Source organism: Gossypium hirsutum, chromosome D06 (genome assembly GCF_007990345.1).
Source record: "Gossypium hirsutum isolate 1008001.06 chromosome D06, Gossypium_hirsutum_v2.1, whole genome shotgun sequence".
NCBI classification, from domain to species: Eukaryota; Viridiplantae; Streptophyta; class Magnoliopsida; order Malvales; family Malvaceae; genus Gossypium; species Gossypium hirsutum.
In genome coordinates, this window is record NC_053442.1 from 10,016,189 (window position 1) to 10,036,716 (window position 20,528).

At 35.6% G+C, this 20,528-nt stretch overlaps 2 protein-coding genes across 19 annotated transcripts; one reads left to right on the forward strand and one right to left on the reverse strand.

The window, feature by feature from the left end:
- The first annotated feature begins 10,084 nt into the window (after window positions 1-10,084).
- Window positions 10,085-17,525, forward strand: LOC107901223 (ras-related protein Rab5). 18 transcript variants are annotated; one of them, XM_041095273.1, is made up of 14 exons: window positions 10,085-10,467; window positions 11,344-11,591; window positions 11,662-11,759; window positions 11,859-11,904; window positions 12,046-12,128; window positions 13,581-13,836; window positions 14,418-14,543; window positions 16,089-16,147; window positions 16,277-16,354; window positions 16,446-16,613; window positions 16,692-16,740; window positions 16,837-16,910; window positions 17,074-17,167; window positions 17,318-17,525. In XM_041095273.1, exons 7-14 carry the CDS (start codon window positions 14,447-14,449, stop codon window positions 17,413-17,415), a joined length of 717 nt encoding a protein of 238 aa, XP_040951207.1. In that variant the 5' UTR covers window positions 10,085-10,467; window positions 11,344-11,591; window positions 11,662-11,759; window positions 11,859-11,904; window positions 12,046-12,128; window positions 13,581-13,836; window positions 14,418-14,446; the 3' UTR covers window positions 17,416-17,525. The 18 variants fall into 18 exon arrangements, with proteins under 18 accessions (XP_040951207.1, XP_016682627.1, XP_040951206.1 ...); XM_016827138.2 differs by having other exon boundaries at window positions 11,867-11,904; XM_041095275.1 differs by adding exons at window positions 14,740-14,857; window positions 15,018-15,122 and having other exon boundaries at window positions 10,086-10,467; window positions 11,662-11,904; window positions 12,046-13,836; window positions 14,418-14,560.
- A 1,385-nt stretch (window positions 17,526-18,910) lies between these two features.
- Window positions 18,911-20,236, reverse strand: LOC107901224 (uncharacterized). Its single transcript, XM_016827145.2, has one exon. The coding sequence runs from the start codon at window positions 20,033-20,035 to the stop codon at window positions 19,208-19,210; it is 828 nt and encodes a 275-aa protein (XP_016682634.1). The 5' UTR covers window positions 20,036-20,236; the 3' UTR covers window positions 18,911-19,207.
- Between the last annotated feature and the right edge of the window lie 292 nt (window positions 20,237-20,528).

The following is a 20,528-nucleotide window of genomic DNA, read 5'->3' on the forward strand; positions in this document are numbered from 1 at the left end:
TTATTATTATTCATAAAAATACCTCATTGCATTTCAGTCCAGGTAAAAGAAGAAATAAATAACACAGTTTTATGTGGATCGAGATCATCACTTATCTTTTAAGGGAAGAAGAAAGAGTCAAAAAGTAGATATTGATGAAATAATTTTAATTTCTTTAGAATGTTCCTGATCTGTAGCTGAAGTGATATTTTGCAATAAACAGCTGGAAACCATGAAAGGGTAGGTACAGCTCAGTAATCATATTACCTTTAATTTGATTTTGAACATGTCAGTTTCTGGATAAAGGAGAGCCTTTTCTTCATCGAATCAGAGTTAACAACAAAGTGTTGAATTTGTTTCAACTTGGAACATCGATTACACACACACATATATATATGACATGTGTTGAATTAATAGTACGAAAATCGCAGTAGCCTGAAACAGAAAGAGCTTTACCAGAAAAAGAAAAATGAAGGGAAGGAAAGCTCTTGGTGATAAGGTGTCTGATTTAAAGCAGTTGCAGATATTTAGATAATCACATCCCAAGCAAATACAGAGACCCCAGCATACCTCTATGTGCATATTATATAGTTCACATATAGAGGGGAGAGTGAGGATTTGGTGATATTTTTCAGGGATTACGTAGATTCAACAGACTTGGGAGAAAAAGAAGCGGTGGGAGAATTATTGGCAGGCATAGATTTGGACCGTTTCATCATCCAGGCTGATGACTTAGATCGATGAAACCTGCATCGAAACGAGCCCTGGTGAGTTGTTGGTGAGCACAAACATTGCCCTCCTTTGCCTGAATTGGGTGCCACTTCTGCTTCTGATCCTTTGGGGGAGGTGCTTATTACTGTTATGTTTCCATGGGAGGCCATTGCAAAATGAGAGAGAATATAATAATAAAGGAGAAAAAGCAGGTTGAAGGGGCAAACGTGAAGAAGCGATGAGGCCTTGGTTATATAGGACAAGATGTGTAACTTAAGGCAAAACTCAAATGTTGTCACTCTTTGGATAGGGTACAAAGAAGCCAATGGATGGATAAACCAAGTGGGTCGTTCCCCTTTGTGTAATTTCACCTTTGTTTGTTTTTTTTTATTCTTAACCATGGTACTGGAAAGATCTGGGGTTTAGTTACATCTATGATCAGTTATTCCATATTCACAACCAAATACGAAAGGGACATATCAATTGGTAAAATGATAGTAGCATAGAATTTTCAACAAGGTTGAAGCTTTGAGATGTTGAAGGTCTTGACTGGAATCTAACCCACGTAAATAAGCTTTTTGGATTGGCAAAGGGGATGAGGCAGTGCATGGGCTTGAGAGTGACTAAAAATCTCATCCTATCTCTTTACTCTTGGAGAGCGTTACCATAATCTAAACAGAGTTTGGGCGTTTTCCAAAAGAGGCAGGCACTGCAGTTGTTATCCAATTCCAACGTTGAAGCCTGAAAGCGATGTAGCGGGCAGTGGGGAGGGCGTTTGGTTGATAGTGTGTAGCACGACAATTTTGATGACTGGGTACTACTATAATGGGGATTTGGACGTAGCTGAAATCAATGAGCAGTGGCATCGACAGACAGGCTGATGGAATCTGGTGTTTTCCTTTGTTTCCTCTTGCCTTTTCTGATTAGAATCATAAAATAATAACAATAATCAGTGGTTACACTGTGGGCATGTGAGGTGACGTTGCATTGGAATTTGGATTGTAGTAAGGCAGGCTTTATTGTGTTCTTTGGGTTTTGGGGAACCTAAAAGATTTTCGCTGGGCTAAGGTTAAGACAGGAGTGACGCACAACGTGAGGCTATCCCATCCCTTAAGGCCCTAATATAAGCATTTCATTACATTTTATTAAAATAATATGGGTTGGACTTTTTTACGACCCAATTCTGATTTGTTGGTGGTAATGTTGGCCTACAAATTGTTGATGGGCCAGTGGGTAAGGGAGCAGGGGTGCATAGGCCCTGGGGAGCCCAAGCTAACCCTAATTAATAACCCCCCATCCTAAACCACTATATAAACCGCCAACCCTAAACCCCTTATACGGACAATTTACACAAAAAAATTATTTTTTTTAAAAATTACCGAAATAGGCCAATTATTTAATTATTTATTGAAATGGTCCATTTTCCGACAAATCGCGGCCACGTCAACGCACTTTGCTGACGTGGCCGTGATTTGTCCCGCGCATGAACAGTGCTGCAAAGGTCAAAAATTTGACCGTTGCCCCCCAACGGTAAAAAAAAAACTATAAATACCCCCACCTTTTTTTTTTCAAAAACTAATTCTCACTCAAATTTCCTTTCAATTTCCTTCTAAAATTCTCTCAAATCCATATTTAATTTCAATTTTCTATCAAGTTCCTCTTAAATTTCTCTTAACTCCCTTTTTTTAAATAATTTTAAAATTTTTTTTTAAATTTTTTTAAACTATAAAAATTTGTACAATTTCAACAATGGCCGGAGAATTGACACGTCTTAATAAGCATCACATATCGGTGGTGCAAATGAAAATGGTAAGTATTAAATTTAATTTTTAAATATTATTTAAGAATTTTTTATTTATACATTTTTAGATAATTATTAATTTATTATTTGTTATAAAAGTCTGTAGATCGGGTATTAGAATGCAATATCCGGAATATGCATGGTCCTCTATCACCGTTGGTAGAGAACTACCTGCGGGAGCGGGTTTTTGGCACATGGCGACGGTAGGCCGGGGATGCAAGGTGGACCCGAAACTAATCAGTACGTTGATCGAGAGGTGGAGACCCGAGACGCAAACATTCTATCTTCCATGTGGAGAGTGCACTATCACTCTAGAAGATGTCAGTCTGCAATTGGGATTGCCGGTGGACGGGTACCTAGTCACCGGGTCTGCCCAATCTAGCGATTGGGGGGCAGTGTGCTACGAGCTTTTGGGCGTTATTTCGGAGAAAATGGAGGGAGGTAAGATCGAGATGGGCTGGTTACGTGACACATTCCTTGATCTGGATGAAGATTCAACAGAAATTGAAAGAATCCGATATGCTCAGCCATACATTCTTCAATTAATTGGAGGTTATCTGATGCCCGACACGTCACGGAGCCGCGTACATCTAAGATGGCTGCTGAAACTCGTTGATTTTAGAGCAGCCGGTGAATTGAGTTGGGGGTCTGCCGTTTTGGCAATGTTATATCGGGAGATGTGCGGGGCGACGCGACCGAGGAATGCAAAAATTGGAGGTTGCCTGTTACTACTGCAGTCATGGGCACGGTTTCGCTTTCCATTTCTACGTCCTCGAGTGGACCACCCATATACATTCCCACCATAACGAGGTAAATTTTATATTAGATTTTACAATTATTATGTAGATTTTTAAAAATAAAAGTATGCTAAAAATTTATTTAATTAGGTGGAACCATCCGGTAAGTCATGCTCGATTACCTACCTCTCTTGAAGTATTCGACTTCTATTGGACCAACGGGCGGAAGCACAAGTAAGTATTAAATAAAATAGATATTTCCATACAATTAATTATGCATATAACTAATATTTCAATCATGTTCATATAGTTTCAATGGACACCATACGAGGATCCGATAATTCGAGCAGTAATTCCAGAATAGTTCTTACAAAATCCACAAGCTTGGCACGTGAAAGTCGTGTTGATCAACTACGCAATCGTGGAGCCGCACCAGTCAGACAGAGTGCTACGACAGTTTGCATGTAGACAATTGATTCTCGCGGATCCTAAGGTGTTTGACGATTAACACAAAGTTGACCTTCGGCAATTGAATACAGATTGGCCGAGATACTGGTCTGAGTACATGGAAATGTGGGAAGATCGGTATGAATATATACCTACTCGGGAACCAATCATCGTTCCGGAGTTAGCGTGCGTTCCAGAATACATGCCATGGTTTAGGATCCATGGCAAGTCGTATTTACTGACGCCAGAGGAGAGGCAGTGGCAAATACGTGCCGAAAGGGAAAGGCACGGGCCTCTAAATCCAAGACGACAAGACGACGAAGGCAGCCCCTCAACGAGGCCTAGACATTCACCCGGCTCATCATCAGCGGCCATGCAATCACGAGGCCCAACGAGAGCACCGACACAGTCACCCGACGCAACAGTTCAACCGATGATACCCACGCAACCGCCTTTTCAGATGATGCCAGGTGCGTTTCTTAGCCCTTTATATAAATCGTAACCCTTATATGTATCCTTTTCCGAGTCCTATGGCAGGTTGGAGCCAAATGCCCGGTTCAGCTCCATTTCTTGTTATGCCGAGTGGACCGCCGATGTATAGGCTAGCGGCGCACGAGGGATCACAAAAGGGGCTATCGGGGAGCTCTCCTTTTTACCAATCCCCACCAACGTATGGGTTTCAAACATCATCACCGTTCGTGATGCAAACACCTCCACATACACTATTTTTTGAAGGTGGATCATCGTCCCAAGTCCGACAACCAGATGCCGTACCGGAAGAACCAGAATCCCCGCCGGAGGAATAACAACCACCACCGGAAGCTAGAGAAAGGAGGAATCCAGCGCATAACCGTCGACGGCCGCCATGTGGCACTGAATCCCCCGGGCATAGACATTGATTGCCGTATTTAAATTTATTTGTACAAATATTTTGAATATTTTGATATTATTTTATATAATAAAATAGAAATTTTTTTGAGTTATTTTGATATTATTTGATGTAATAAAATAGAAGTTTATTTGATGTAATAAAATAGAAATTTTTTTGAGTTATTTTGATATTATTCGATATTATTTGAGAATTCTACTAACCATTAATACAATTATCACTTAATATTTTTACATTCACATAATGTTAGATTTGAAAAAATGTTTTAACTGTTACTAACAATTAATACAATTATCAATAAATAATTGAAAAAATATAATTTATTTACAATTACATTCAACTATTTGTACCAACGGCTACAAATAGCATCCTGCTACAATTACAAATAAATATAATTTATTTACCATTCTTCTCAAATAACATCCTACTAGAAGCGATTTTATACTATTTGATCACAAACGTCAACTCAAAATTATTTCTTCCAAGACCTAAAAACCCTAAAAAGCTTGAACCCTAAACCCTAAAAGCCAAAAAAACCTAACATGGGAAAAACGGCAAAATCGCGTCCCTCGGAACGCGCTACGTGGCATGAAATCGCGGCCTCGTCAGCAAAGCGCTTGACGTGGCCGCGACTTGCTGGCGCGTCCCCTGACATCGCGTTGATGTGGACGCGATTTGTCGGAAAATGGACAATTCTGGTAAATAATTAAATAATGGGCCCATTTCGGCAAATTTTTTTAAAAAAAGGGCTTTTTTGTGTAAATTGCCCCTTTACACAACTCCTCACTCCAAAAAAAAACTCCGAAAATTCTTCGAAAAAATCCCAAAAATAATTCGAAAATTCTCAAAAAAATCTTAAAAAATCTTCAAATAGCAAATTAAAAACCCCTTATTAAACCTTTTCCAACCAAGCAGTCTGCTGTTCTTGAACAAGAATATAAGGAGGTAAAACGGTCCAAGACAAAATTCCGTGAAGATTGATTTGGTTCTCCTGTCACCATTAAAAAATTAAAAAATATGTAAAATTATTTTTAAATTTTAAAAATTAATTAAATGTTGATATGTCATCCATGTGGCAATCCACGTCTATATTACATTAGTAAAATAAACAAACGTTAATTTAAAAATTAAATGAATAACTGAAATAATATTTTTTAAAGTTAGAATGTCAAATAAGTCATTATGCCTATATTTTTATTTTTTTTAATTTTAAAAAGAAATATTAAATATGATTGAGTATATAATAATATTTATATTTTAAAAATTACATTACAGGAGTTTTATTGGTGGGGATAGTAATAATTAAAAAAAAAGAGTAATAATATAAGTTTTTGGCTAAATAAATGATAGAAAAGATTTGGTAGTGTTGAGGATTAATTCAAAGTAGTGGGTTTTAGTTGACCAAGTATCTCGGTAGAATCTTTGTTAGTTTCAGACTTTTAGTTTAATTGAATAAGTTGTTAGTTATTTTTTTGTTAAGGTAGTAATTTTTTTGTAAGCCTATAAATATAGACATTTATGTTTTGTTTTATCAATTCAGTGTTCATCAGTAATAGAATAAACTTTGATGCATATTGTAATTGTCTCTTTCACGTTTCCTTCTTCAACAAATTTGGCATCAGAGCAAGGTTTGATCTTTTAGGCAATTGAGTGAAAGTTAGGTTTGGTCCACTGGGTATTTGAGAGAAACACCTTTTTGGGTCTTTGGGAAACATGAGAGAAGAGAGTGTGTGTTCTTGGATTGGCATCAGCTGGTTTTTCTTCCTCTCAACCACTCATACCCATTTTCAATGGTGAGAAATATGAGTGGTGGAACATCAAGGTGAAGACATTGCTCAGATCACAAGAGCTATGGGACTTGGTTGAGTATGAGTTTGCTAACATACTTGAACCTGATAAATAAGAAGAAAAGAGATTGAAAGAAACCAAGAAAAATGATGCTAAGGCATTGTTCATTATCCAACAAGAGCGGTTCATGACTCTATTTTCTCACGAATTGCTGCAGCAACCACATCGAATGAAGCATGGTCAATTTTGCAGAAAGAGTATCAAGGTGATTCAAAGGTTATAGTGGTGAAATTGCAATCATTACGACATGATTTTGAAACCTTGATGATGAAGAATTGTAACACCCCTAACCCGTATCAGTCGTCGAATTAGGGTTACGTGGCATAACCAAACAAACACAACCATTTTTTTAAAAAACCAAACTGATCGCAAACATGGAAATTAAACCATTTTCTCATGGCTATTTATATTTTACAATCCAAATCTAACCAAAATCATATTCAAACCTATACATGCCATAAGGTCGAGTTCAAAATTTTAACAAAATACCAAAAGAAGTCGATAGTGTGATAGACTATGCTGATGATCCCCGAGCTCGTAACGCGTCTCCAAAATCTATGAAACAAATGGACAAAAACAATCATAGTAAGCTTTCATAGCTTAGTAAGTCTATAGCATATCTAAAATACATATAAAAGAATGTATATTTAACTAATACACATAAACAGACATATGTATAGGCATTATATGCATATAATCAAGTTACTAACATAATCATTAACTGCATATACTGATTTCTAGTGTATTTTTCGCTCGCACTTCATCGGATCCATTTATATATAATTTTCCAAATACATATACCAATAGCATATTTTTATACTTATCAATTACAAGTGCCGAATACACATATACACTTATAATCCACATATGTCGAATGCGTTCATATATATATATCCAACAATTTCATGACAACCAATATATGTACATACTCAATAATCACAAAGATTCAAACGTTTATACACTCATCAAACACATTGAAACAAATGTTCATATATTTGTCCATTACATATAATCAAAAGCATATATATATTTTTATACCCAATGCATATAATCACTTAATTTAAACAGATTCACTAGCACTTCATCTGCTAGATTTAAAGTCTAATTTAGTTCACTGGCACTTAGCCTGCTAGGCTTATAGCCTGATTCAGTTCACCGGCACTTAGCCTGCTAGGCTTATAGCTTGATTTAATTCACCGGCACTTAGCCTGCTAGGCTTATAGCCTGATTCAGTTCACCGGCACTTAGCCTGCTAGGCTTATAGCCTGAATAATTTCACTGGCAATAAATCCGATTGATACTGAGCTTTAACAAAAGAATCTCAATTCACAGAAGTTGTATCTCTTATTTTTATATAAAATCCACACAAAATTCAGCTCAATATTCATAACTTATATCTTAAAAAAAACATGGATAAATATAAATCCCAATCATCAAATCTAACTTAAATAACTCAATAATTCAACCGAAACACATTTATGTATATATAACCTCATACTTTAGATTCCACTTCTAATATCATAAAATTAAACTTATAATATACTAGGTACCTTTAACATTTGAATTCCATATATACCCATACAATTTCATATACCATCTGAATACAGGACCTTATACATGTACATATATGCATATTCGAATCTAACAAACATATATTACTCTATACTTATATTCGAAACAAGAACATATACCTATATACTCATACCTTTGTAATTTCATACCTAATTTCAATACAACAAATTATACATGTATATACATGTATATTCGAATATAATTTGTACATATATGTTCATACCTAAATTTATTTCAAGGACATTCATATGCATATTTGCATATTCATAGTCATTCGAATCTAACATATATATATATGTATATACATAATTTTATACTTTCAATTCCAATTTTTATACTTTTAAATTCAACTCAACACACATACCATTGATATACATACTCATATGCTGATTTAATAAAATTAAATAGCTAATAGACTTACCTCGGACGATGGAAAATCGAAATCGGACGATTATTCGACTAACTTGGCTTTTCCCCGATCTAACTCCGATTTCTTTGGTTCTCGATCTAAATATATTCAAAATAAGATAATTTATTTATTAACACATTCAATTTAATCCAAAAACACATAAATGGGCAAATTACCATTTTGCCCCTAATATTTTACACTTTTTGCAATTTAATCCTTTTTGCATAAAACACAAAATACACAAAATTTGTGTATACCATATCTATGCCGAATCTTCCTATAGTCCATCTAAGTTCACACATTTTATTTATTTCACATTCTAGTCCCTAAAAATATTATTTTTGCAATTTAGCCCTAATTACTCAATTTCACTAAAAATTCCAATACAAAATATATTAATCTAAAACATATCTTTCATTATTCATTATCAAACATCACAAAACACAATTATTCATCAATGGCATAGCTCAGAATATTCATCAAAATAAAAAATTCAAGCATGGGTCAAATAGTATTCGAAGCAACGATCTCAAAAACATAAAAATCATCAAAAACCGAACAAAATCCATACCTTAATCAAAGCTTGAATGTGCCGAATGAAACAAAGCTTTAAACCATTTTTTTTTTCTCTCAAATTCGGCTAAAAGGTGAAGAACATGACATATTAATTTGTTATATTAAACATATACTAACCTTATTATTTATTTACTATATTAACCTTTAACATATATAATAAGGTTACTTTAGTCCTTTGCCACCCACTAACTTACATAGTGGCTAATTGCATAATAAAACCTCTAAATTATAAAAACAACAACAATTAGACACTTCCATATTTAACCATTACATTTTTATTTTACACGATTTAATCCTTTTATTTAATCAGACACTCAAACGGTGAAATTAAAGCACGAAATTTTCACACTAGTAAATTCACACATAATGAACACAGAAAATAATATAAAAATATTTTTCTAATTCGGATTTGTGGTCCCGAAACCACTGTTCCGATTAGGGTCAAAACCGGGTTGTTACAAGAATGGTGAATCAATTGCTGATCTTTTTGTCACGAACAAGGACAATAGTCGGCCAATTACGCTCTTACAACGAACAAATTTCAGACGAGATAATTGTAGCGAAAGTTTTTCGAAGCTTGACAATAAAATTTGATCATGTTGTGGCTACTATAGAAGAATCCAAAGATATGTTAATTATCCTCGTTGATGAATTGATGGGGTCTCTTCAATCTCATGAGGTGAGAATCAACAGATCAGCAGAAAAGAGTGAAGAGCAGACATTTCAAGTGAAGGCACTACACCAAAACAGGCTTTTAGCGGCGTTTTTAGTGGTGTTTGGATAAAAAATGCCGCTAAAAATAAGCATTAGCGGTGCTATTAAAAAAACGCCGCTAAAGATCAAGTATTAGCGGTGCTTTTTGGAAAACGCCGTTAAAAATGAGCATTAGCGGCGTTTTTCAAAAAGTGCCGCAAAAACCCTAAGCCCAACGACATCGTTTTATAAGTTTTTCGGGGCTTTAGTGGCGTTTCCAAGAAAGCGCCGTTAATGTTTAGGGTTTTAGCGGCGTTTTTTAAAAAGTGCCGCTACTACTTAGGCCTTTAGTGGCGTTTTTTGGGAAAGCGCCGCTAATGCTAAGGCTGAACTTTCATAATAAACCCCGCAAAGAATCATTTACTTAAAAAAAATCCGGCCATTTTATCCCCAAATTTCCCCCCTGAAACCCCTAATTTCCTCCCCTAAAACCTTTAACTTTGCAAACGCGACCTCTCTCTCTCTCGCTTTCTCTCCCTCCCTAATTTTCTTGTCTCGATCTTCACACTTTCAAAGCATTAGAAACGAGTAGATCGGTTCTAGAATTTGGGTGGGAAAAAAATGGGTGAGCACAAAGAGAAGCACGAGGAATCACTGATGGAGAAGCTAGCTGAGAAGATTCACGGCCATGATTCTTCCTCTGATTCCGACAACGATAAGCCATCAGAGTCGTCGATCAAGGCCAAAGTTTTCCGTCTCTTTGGGAGAGAAAGGTCCGTACACCACGTTTTTTGTGGAGGCTAATGTATGTTAACAAAACCCCATTTCTTCATTTCTTAAATTTGTACACTATTTTTTAGCTTTTAGAGGCCTGGGTTTTCTTTTAAGTTTATAAATTTTTGTAATGAATACGAGTTTAATTCCTGATTTCTTTGATTTTTTGGTGTTCATTGAAGAAGTAGATTTGGCCTATTAACGTATATTGTGCTTTCGGTATTGATTAATTGGTGCTGTTTGAGCTTAATCATGGTTTTTAATCTCTTAACATTTGTTTTAGCTTGAGAAAAATAAAAAAAAATTGAATCTCTGAATTTTAACTAAATGGATGTGATTATCTCTAGTAAAGATTACTTTCTTTCTTTTTTGCTTCATTGAAGCGAATAAATTTTGGGATTGTCAATTTATTAAAAGTTTCATATACCTAAGGATCCAGTTATAGAGTTTGCCGAAGCACTTAGGTTTGAGACTAACCTGGCTTTTACCGTCTTGCGGGATATTGCTTCAGGAAGAGATCTTAAGAAGTTCCTCTATGTATGTTGTTACTCTCTAGGGCAACTTTGCAGTTCATAAATTTGAATTTTGGATTTTTACAGTTTTCTTCTTGTAAGTAAAAATGATGTTTGAATTTTGTTTTTGGTTCCAAGGAAAAGAAAAAAATTAAATCTTTTAGTGTTTATAATTAATATGTTTGATTTAAAGCTTGCTCCTTTAAGCATATCTGCCATGTGTGATGGCTATTCTGTAGTTGTATGCCTGCCTTGTTCTGATTTTTTACCATGGTTAGTGTTGTATTCTAGTTCCTTATTTTATTTCATGGAAATGGAGCGCTTTATGCAAAATAGTCTCAAACATTTTATTCACTACTCATCTTCTAAAATGATGAGCGTTTGTCCTTTTGCAGTATCGGAGTTTAGTGGGAGCTTCTTCAGCATTGGGCATTCTACAATTGATATTTCCTTCGGCTGTGGAAAAGGCAGAGCATGGCAGTATAATGTCAAGGTTGGAAGAACTTGAGAAAGAAGAACTTCAGCTGAAGATGAGTTGAGTAAAGCTGCTGAAAGTGATGAAGATGAGCTGACTAAAGCTGGTTTTCATAGAAAAAAAGATGAAGGTTACAGTTATCTTGATCATGGTCGAAGATATTGAGAGGTAATGTTGGGACTTGGTGCTTTTTACCTGCTAATACAAATGTGTGTTGAATGTGTCACTTATGAAATAGGTGTATGAAGGAAACAACAACAGCAGTCCAAAGGCAATGAACCAATTGAAGAGATGTCCAATAAATATAAGCATCAGGATTTAACTAACCAGTTTGCTGTAAGTGATTAAATCTTTGCATGCCTTCTTTGTCTTTTAGCATTTCTTTGATAATCCTTCGAACTTATTGATAAACGGAGCCTGAAGTCTGTATATTAGAAATGCAGTCTACTGGATTGACAGAGGAACCTGTTACGTACCAAAGGTAACTACGATGGTTATGTTTCTAACTTATGGCATGTGGTTTGAAGAAGGGGAAAGAAATTATGTTATCTACTGACAGATGTGAATATCATTTCAAGTTTGATTTATAGATGAGACAATTCCTTTATTTTATCTTACTCAGGTGAAATTTCACATGGTCGAATTATACAACAAGACACAAAGACTTCAAGTCCTTCCATAAATGCATCAGCTCCTTTCGAAAAGGTAAGTATGAAGCAGAACCATCATAATGAAATAAGGTAATATTTGAGCTCTGCTCTTTGGGAGAAGCAAAAATAGAGAAAACCAACATGATATACTCTCAAATTCAAACATTTTATTATAAATTACATGTAATTTATTGCTTAATGGTAATCGTGAACTTTGTTAACTGTGTGTCTTGCAGTATTGGTTCATTCAAGCAATATATGTGTGAACTTGGTAAATGGTTCTTACAAAAATTGAAGTGAAATTTTCATCCAAGTGAAAAATATCTAGAAATTAAGTACTTGATGAAAAATATAAACAATTCATGCAAGTATATGGCCCCTGGACTTGCACCACAGCATGGAATTGATTAATCGATTTAATTATTATTTATGTTCGTTAGTTGCATTATTCAACCTTCAATTAGTAGCTGTCTGTAAGATTTGAAAGGAATAAAAAAGGAAAGTAGTAGCTGTAAGCAGTAAGTAGGTATGAAAAAGTAAATTGTGTTTTATTAGGTGACTGGCTCACATGAGTAAAGAAAAACTTTTTTATTTAAAAAACTTTTTTTATTTTATAGGTTAATATTTTTTTTGAGTTTTTTTTGTACTATTTTAATCAAATAAATATAATTTTGAATGTAAAAAAACATTAAAGAAAATAAAAATCACCATCGTTATTATTTTTCAAATCATGGTACAAAAGAGAAAAGATCAGTTGTTCTCAGGTTAATAATTTATATTATGTCTATTACTTTTGGTTCTTCGATTGTCAGTTCTCTATAGACCGTAGAGGAAATGTAATTTATTTTCTTGGTTACAGGTTGCTCTTTACCTCTGCTATGTCATAATGTTTTATAAATTGGATATAAGTGACTATTTAATCTTTGCATTTTAAGGAGGAACTTATCTGTTATTTATTTTAGAATTGTTTTTCTTCAGCTGAAATAACCCTTGACAAATGTGACATTGAATTCCTCACTTGTATTAGATTTGATGCACTGGAGATAGCATTGATGTAGATGGTTAAGCAGGAATTCCTGGAATATGTTATTCTATTTGCCAAAATTTACAGTCAATTGCCGACTTGTTTTTAAAGATAATTATAAAAATATGCAATTCCTATCATGCAACTCATTTTGCTTGCTTTTACCTGGCAACTTAGGCTTCTTCATGAAATTTAATGTCAATATGCATTACCAGAACTTGCTAAAAAACACGTGTTTTTGGTTTTCATGAATCATGAATTGGAAGTTGCTAGTTTTCTTAGCAGTTTGAAGATTATTTTCTTCATCGATATGTATGTCTTTATGATAATGATGTTTGTTAAATATTTCATAGATCCTAATGCGATTTGAGCAAGATCAAAAGGAAACAGAAGATGCTATGTCATAATGTTTTTCATTTTTAACATCTCTGTTGTTTACCAAGTTTGTTGGTTTATCTGATCATTTGGTTTTGCATCCTTTAGATATTGAAGGTGTAGTAGAGGATTCAATCTCTTCAAGCCGGAAAATCCAAAGCTTAGCACTTCTTCAAGTGGAGTGTTATTTAATGTTGTATTCCATGGTCGTTTATCTTAGTCGGAACTTGAATTTGGTGTTATTGAAACAGGGTTTTGTAGCTACCTTGTGTACTAGCTTATTTAACCATGATTGTTAATTATTACGTGTTTTGTAGCTTCTTTTATATTTGGCCGAGTTAATAAAGATCAGATGAGCTGTGAGGTAGATTGCTCATTTATTTAAACATAATATTTTAATTCTAAATTTAAATTCATTAATTTTTATATTTAGCTTTAAAGTTAAAATTTTAATAGAAAATTTAATTTAATTAATATTTTTTATCCTTAGAAGTATATAGTTTAAAGTTTAAATTTCAAAAATAAAACATAATAGAAATAAATATTATTTAATTAAAATATATTTTTTAAAAGTCATGTTTTTAGTGGCATTTGTGAAAAAACGCCGCTAAAGGTCATGAGTTTTAGTGTTGTTTGTGGTAGAAGCGCCGCTAAAGGCCAAGATCTTTAGCGGCGTTTGTTGGAGAAGCGCCGCTAAAGGTCACGAGCTTTAGCAGCGTTTGTGGGGGAAGCGCCACTAAAGGTCACGATCTTTAGTGGCGATTGTGTGGGAAGTGCCGCTAAAGGTCACGATCTTTAGCGGCGTTTTTCCAAATAAACGCCGCTAAAGTTAGCAGCGGTGTCTATATCGGCGCTTTTTGCGGCACTTGTTAAAGCGCCGTTAAAAGCCTAAAAAAATGCCGTTAAAAGCCTAAAAAACGCCGCTAAAAGTCTTTTTTGCTGTAGTGAGGAGACATTCACAAATCAAGGCGACAATGACCGTTCAACAAACAATGATCGAGGAAGAGGAAGATTTCGTGGTGGTCGTAGCCGTGGTTATGACAAAGGCAGAGGAAGGAATGATGGACAGAGGTAATACAATGAACAAGGTAACATAAAATATGGCATAAAATGTTATCATTGCAACAGATATGGGCATATAAAAGCTGATTGCTGGTATAAGGATAAAAAAAATTAACTTTGCAGCAGAAAGTGACGAGGAAAACAAGCTTTTTATGGCTTGTATTGGTGTTAACCATAAGCTAAATGATTTGTGGTTTGTGGACAGTGGCTGTCCGAATCATATGACAGGCACCAAATCCTTGTTCAAGGTGCTTGATGAGTCACAAAAGATAAATGTGCAGCTTGAGAACAAAAGGGATATGCAAGTTGAAGGAAAAGGCACGGTGAAATTTTTTACTAGCCATAGAGAAGGAAAAATTTATGACAATGTTCAATTTGTTCTTGATTTAGGATACAATTTATTGAGTGTTGGACAACTAATGGCTGATGGATATTCTGTCATATTTGATGATGATGCATGTATCATCAAAAACAAAAAGTCAGGCAAACAAGTCCATGTCCACATGACTCCAAACAAGATGTTTCAAACATGGAGAACTTTGTTCTTGTTGCAAGTGCAAAGGATGACAAGAGGCTATGACATTTGAGGTATGGACATCTCAATATTCTTGGACTACCAAAAATTGGCTCTCTTAATTTATGTGAGAGGTGCATTTATGGAGCGGCAAAACGAGTCTTGTGGTACATTGCTGGAACTTTGGAGTATGGCATTTGGTACTCAAAAACTTCAAATTTTAGATTGTGTGGGTTCACAGATAGTGATTGGGCAAGTTCTTTAGAAGATAGAAGAAGTGTATCAGCAAATGTTTTCACTTTAGGTTTAGGGGTGATCACTTGAAGTTCAGCTATTTTAAAAGTCTACTTGGTGTCTGAAACTTTGAATTAAGGAAGAGTGTTGAGGATTAATTCAAAGTAGTGGGTTGTTTAGTTGACCACGTATCTCGGTAGAATCTTTGTTAGTTCTAGATTTTCAGTTTAATTGAATAAGTTGTTAGCTATTTTTGTGTTAAGGTAGTTTCTTTGTAAGCCCATAAATATAGACATTTATGTTTTATTTTATCAATTCAGTGTTTATCGATAATATAATAACTTTGCTGCATATTGTAATTATCTTTTTCATATTTCCTTCTTCAACGGGTAGCATGTTATACCCATATTGAAATGGAGTTTTTCCTACTCTGCTAATGAATGTTTCATCAAACTTTCACAAGGAATCTAATAATAAAAAATAAAAACAGTCGGAGCCCCAAAGCTAAATCTAAAGCAACTGTAAACTAACTTACTAGTCAACTGACAAAACTACCAGTCCGCGCGGTCTTCCTTAGGAGACAGCATCTGCTATTTCCACTCCCGTTTTTTGGCCTTCCCATCTTCCTACACTCACTGTTTGACATTTCCCTGGAGCTAGCCATTTTCTTATCGTTACTATTTCTAACTAATAAGCTTTTTCTCTGCTAACGTTTTGCTTTTCAAACTAAAATTTCCTTTCTTTTTCTCAATCCCCATTTCTCTTCTGAACTTCTCTGCAACTCCCTGTTTTCTGTTTGTTTCTAGGAATTCTAATCAAAGCGTTGATGGCAAAGACGAGAAACAAGAACATACAAGCCAAGCTGGTGGGTATGTCTTTCCCTTTTCTCTTTTGGTTTTGATTTAATGATTGCTTGTTGGGTTTAAAATAGTAAAGCTTTGGATTCAGAAAATGGTTTGGTTGGTGACTGGTTTCTTGTTTTCCATTTTCCCAGGTATTTCTTGGGGATATGGGAGCTGGGAAAACAAGCTTGGTATCGAGATTTGTCAGAGGCCAATTTTCCGATTTCCAGGTTACTTTTTCTTTCTTTTTTTTTTTCTCTATTTTCAGGCTTTGTAATATCAGCAAGATAAATGTCATTCATAAGTGTAAAAATTATGTAGGAATCGACAATCGGAGCAGCCTTCTTCACTCAGGTATTGTCACTAAATGAAGCCACCATAAAGTTAGATATATGGGACACCGCAGGTCAGGAGAGATACCACAGCTTGGCTCCTATGTACTACCGTGGCGCAGCCGCTGCTGTTGTGGTCTATGATTTGACTAGCTCGGTAATTATTTGACATGTTCGTTCATTTATGCTTTGTATATTGGATGTCAATATGATCAAATGAGGGTTGGTCTTTCAGGAGTCATTTGAGCGTGCCAAAAAATGGGTTCAAGAACTGCAAAGACAAGGTAATTGACAAAACATAAAAGATTAGCAATGGTGCTGTGAACTGATAAATTCAAGCATGTTTAGTATTTCTTAAAATGATGTTTGATCAATGTTAGGAAATCCAAATCTGATGAAGTTCTTGGTAGCAAACAAGGTTGACTTGGAAGAAAAGAGAAAAGTGGGAAATGAGGTACATGCAATCTGATATTTGATTCAATTATGTGTTTTTCCATTTTCAATTAGTATGACGGCTGAATCACCATTGCCTAGAACAGTGAGAGGGGAAACATGTAAAATTGAAAAAGTTGAATAAGCCTTGTATATGTTGAAGCCGGTTTCAATGTTTTATGCAGGAAGGTGAGCTATATGCCAAAGAAAATGGCTTGAATTTCCTTGAAACATCTGCAAAGACTGCACACAACGTCAATGAGCTTTTCTATGAAATAGGTAAAATACTGTATTCTATATGCCGGTTTCTTTCATAACTTGACCAGTAATCATAAACCGTAAGACCAAATGGTTTAGAACATGAATTTAACTTGTTTTTTGAGAAATTAGTTCCCTCAATCTGCATTAGCTTGTTTGTTATTCTCACAGCGAAGAAGTTGGCAAAAGCTGCTCCGTCTCGGCATACTGGAATGAAGTTGCATAGCAGACCGCAAGAAACGGGAAGAAGGTTCTTCTGTTGCTCCTGATCCAAGGCTAGCTGTATAACTTGTATGTAATTTGTGTCATTGACATCTGTGTTCTGAGACTGAGCATTCGGTTTTCATATGAATAAAACCTGGCTGTTATGTTAAGTTAATTACTAAGATCTATGCAATTCCCTTTGATTACTAAGCTGCACCCTGGCCTAAGTCACATTGATGAATATCTGCTGTATGTTCAATGCTCAAACACAAAAGCTTTTATTATCAATTTCAAATGCATTCCTTTTATGGAAGAGCTGATCATGGAACTCGAAATGAATAATGGGTTAATGCAAAGATACGAATTTGGTTACTGAATTGTTAGGCCGGCAGTGCAGTCTATATATCAAAAGTTTTATACAAGGAACCTTCTCTGCCTTCATTATTAAAATTCTTTGCATGTATCAGACACTCAAGCCCAAACCTCAGTAACATCAGATTATTCCATTTACAAGTAAAATGGATTAAGTTTAAGCAAAGGTGAGTTAGAAGCAAAATTAGGAGGTATAACATTTATAATTATTGCTGGGAGTGGAGCCATTTGTCCTGGAAATATATATTTCGGATGTTCATACAGAAATGGGTTTAGTGCTTCCAAAACTCCAACAAAGCACATCGCATAGGCTTGTCGATTTGTGGAAACATATATTGAACATTATCAGATTCGTCTGTCACGTATCTAGAGTGGATACGCAAGATAGATCCTAGTCATGAAAGAACATTTACCCGAGTGTCGGCCTTGGAACCTTTTCCCCTTCATCCATCATTTTGCTTCTAATAAATATAAATTCAAATATTAACATCCATAGGAGAGGGCAATGGTAATAAATCTGGATTTTGCATTTCCAAGGGGATCATGCAACTTATGTCCCACCCTTCCACACCAAAATCTGCAATGAACCCCTCCTGTTGCTCTACTTTAAATCAAATATTCTTGTCACTTTCCAAGTTTAATTGATATCCTCATTGCCACTAACTGATTCATACTAGTATATTTCAAGCATGGTTGCGGCTCCTAGGTTAAAATTTCCATCTTGGTAGGTCCCATTCCATTTATTATATAAGGTTGGACTGCTATATATTTTGGCCTAATAAATGGGTTTACATATAGATAGATATGTTGCTGCTCACTGGTATAATTTGTAAGACATAAGGATTGTTGTCGTTTTCATTTTAAGGCTAGAGTGCCTTACACACTAATCTATGATTAATAAATCCAGTCAGTCAGTTCAGACAACTGAAGCTTCTTACCCTATACATGGAGCTCATAAAAATTTAAAATCAAGTTCACCTCTCTTTTTATATTGTGGATAAAAACCCTTGCAGATGACGATTTTGTGTTTTGGCTTTTAATGCATTGAAATCACCATTCGAGGCCACTCAAAAATAGAGATTTTCTTTTCTTTTTTCTTTATCTTCTTTTGGCTTTTTAGTTTCTACTGCATTTTTTGTACTGTTTGTCTGTTTCCAATATCACATGCATTATTTAATTTCCCCGAAAAACCAAAACCAGAGCAGAAAACTTTATTTTTGTGCTGTCAAACAACGTTGCAAAAACATCAAACCACAGTCACAACAAGCAAATGGATCCAACAAAGCAAAAAACACAAACAAAAACCTAGGAATTCCAGTTAGCAATGGGGGGCGTGGCCTTGGTGGCTGAGCCATTGCCACGCTTGCCAAAACATACGTTGTTAGAAACATTGGGAAATTATATTCACCAACAGTTAAAACGAAAAAAAGGGGGCATAAAGATTAAAATACTAAAGGTTTCACTGTTGCTTAGCTGGTATGGGTATCACCATGAAGGTGAAGTGCAGGGAGAACCTGATGAAGATGATGAAAGACCATTATTACAATTGGATTCGCTAGCCGAAGTGGCTAAAGACCCAACATCTCTAAGAGAGACAGAACATGCCTGTGCTGGGAGCTTCTTCATTGGACTCAATGGAGGTGTCATTGGGGGTGAGTAAATTCTAAACTGACCCTTCTCATCATCCCCTGATGAACCACTTTTTTCTAAACGTGAATGCGATGTATCCGGCGTCTCGAACGGAGTGTCCGGCTCCGGCCTGCTGCCTGCATCGTTGTCGTAAATGGGATTCGATATATAAACTAAATTCTCTTTACAAATTGTAGCACTCTCGGGGCTCACTTGAACTGAGATTTCCTCAACAGGGTTAGGGGAGGCCGCAAAGGATGTCGATGGAGATGTGGGAGGCAATATTCCAAATTGGTCAGCCCTTGTGTTTGATTCTCGGGAATGGATTTGAACGACATGATGGAGGAAAGTGGCATGATTATCGTTTTCAACCTTGTTAGGGAGTGCTGATGAGAAGAGGAAGTCCCTAGGTGCATGAAGAACTCCTTGTGCATAGAAGCTACTAAGGGGACTGGTTGATTCAGGGAAGGAAGAAGTAGTAACGGTGGGGGTGGTGGCAACCGTTGTTGTGTCGGTAACGGCGGAGCCAGAGGTGGGGGAGTGTTTGAGGTGACGGCGGCGGCGGCGGAGTAAGAGAGAGCAATAGAGCTCGGCTAGCAACACTAGGATAAGAGCTAAAACAAAGGCAAGGGTGACCACCATTACTAGTGTTGCACCCATGATTACTTTGGATGCCCCCTTCATTGTTTGATTACTTTTCACTCACTGTCTGGATGGAGGGAAAGAGGGACAGTAATTAAAGGGAGGACAAGAAAAGCTTATTTTGGCGGGAAACAGAAGAGTCCTTTAACTCAGACAAGGAAAGTGGATTGGGGGAGGGGGGGAATCTTTGTGAGACTCGGGACCTTGGGAATGTAGAGGAAGCTTTAGAGGGGTGTGGTAAAAGTAACACAAAAACCCTCTCACATATTTTGAATTTTATTTTACTGAAAAATGAACAAATTAGATGATATATGTCTTATAGTGAGTCAAATAGCTCATCGATTAAAATTTGGTATTTATATATAAAATATAAAGATAAATTTAACTCTCAACCTTTATACATCTATTCAATTCAACCCTTACTCTTTTTATAAAAAGTAAATTAATTTTTTTTAAAACTAATAAGGTTAAATGGTAAAAAACACCTTAGAAACAAATTTTTAAAAAATTAATTAAGCCCTTTTAAAATTTAAAT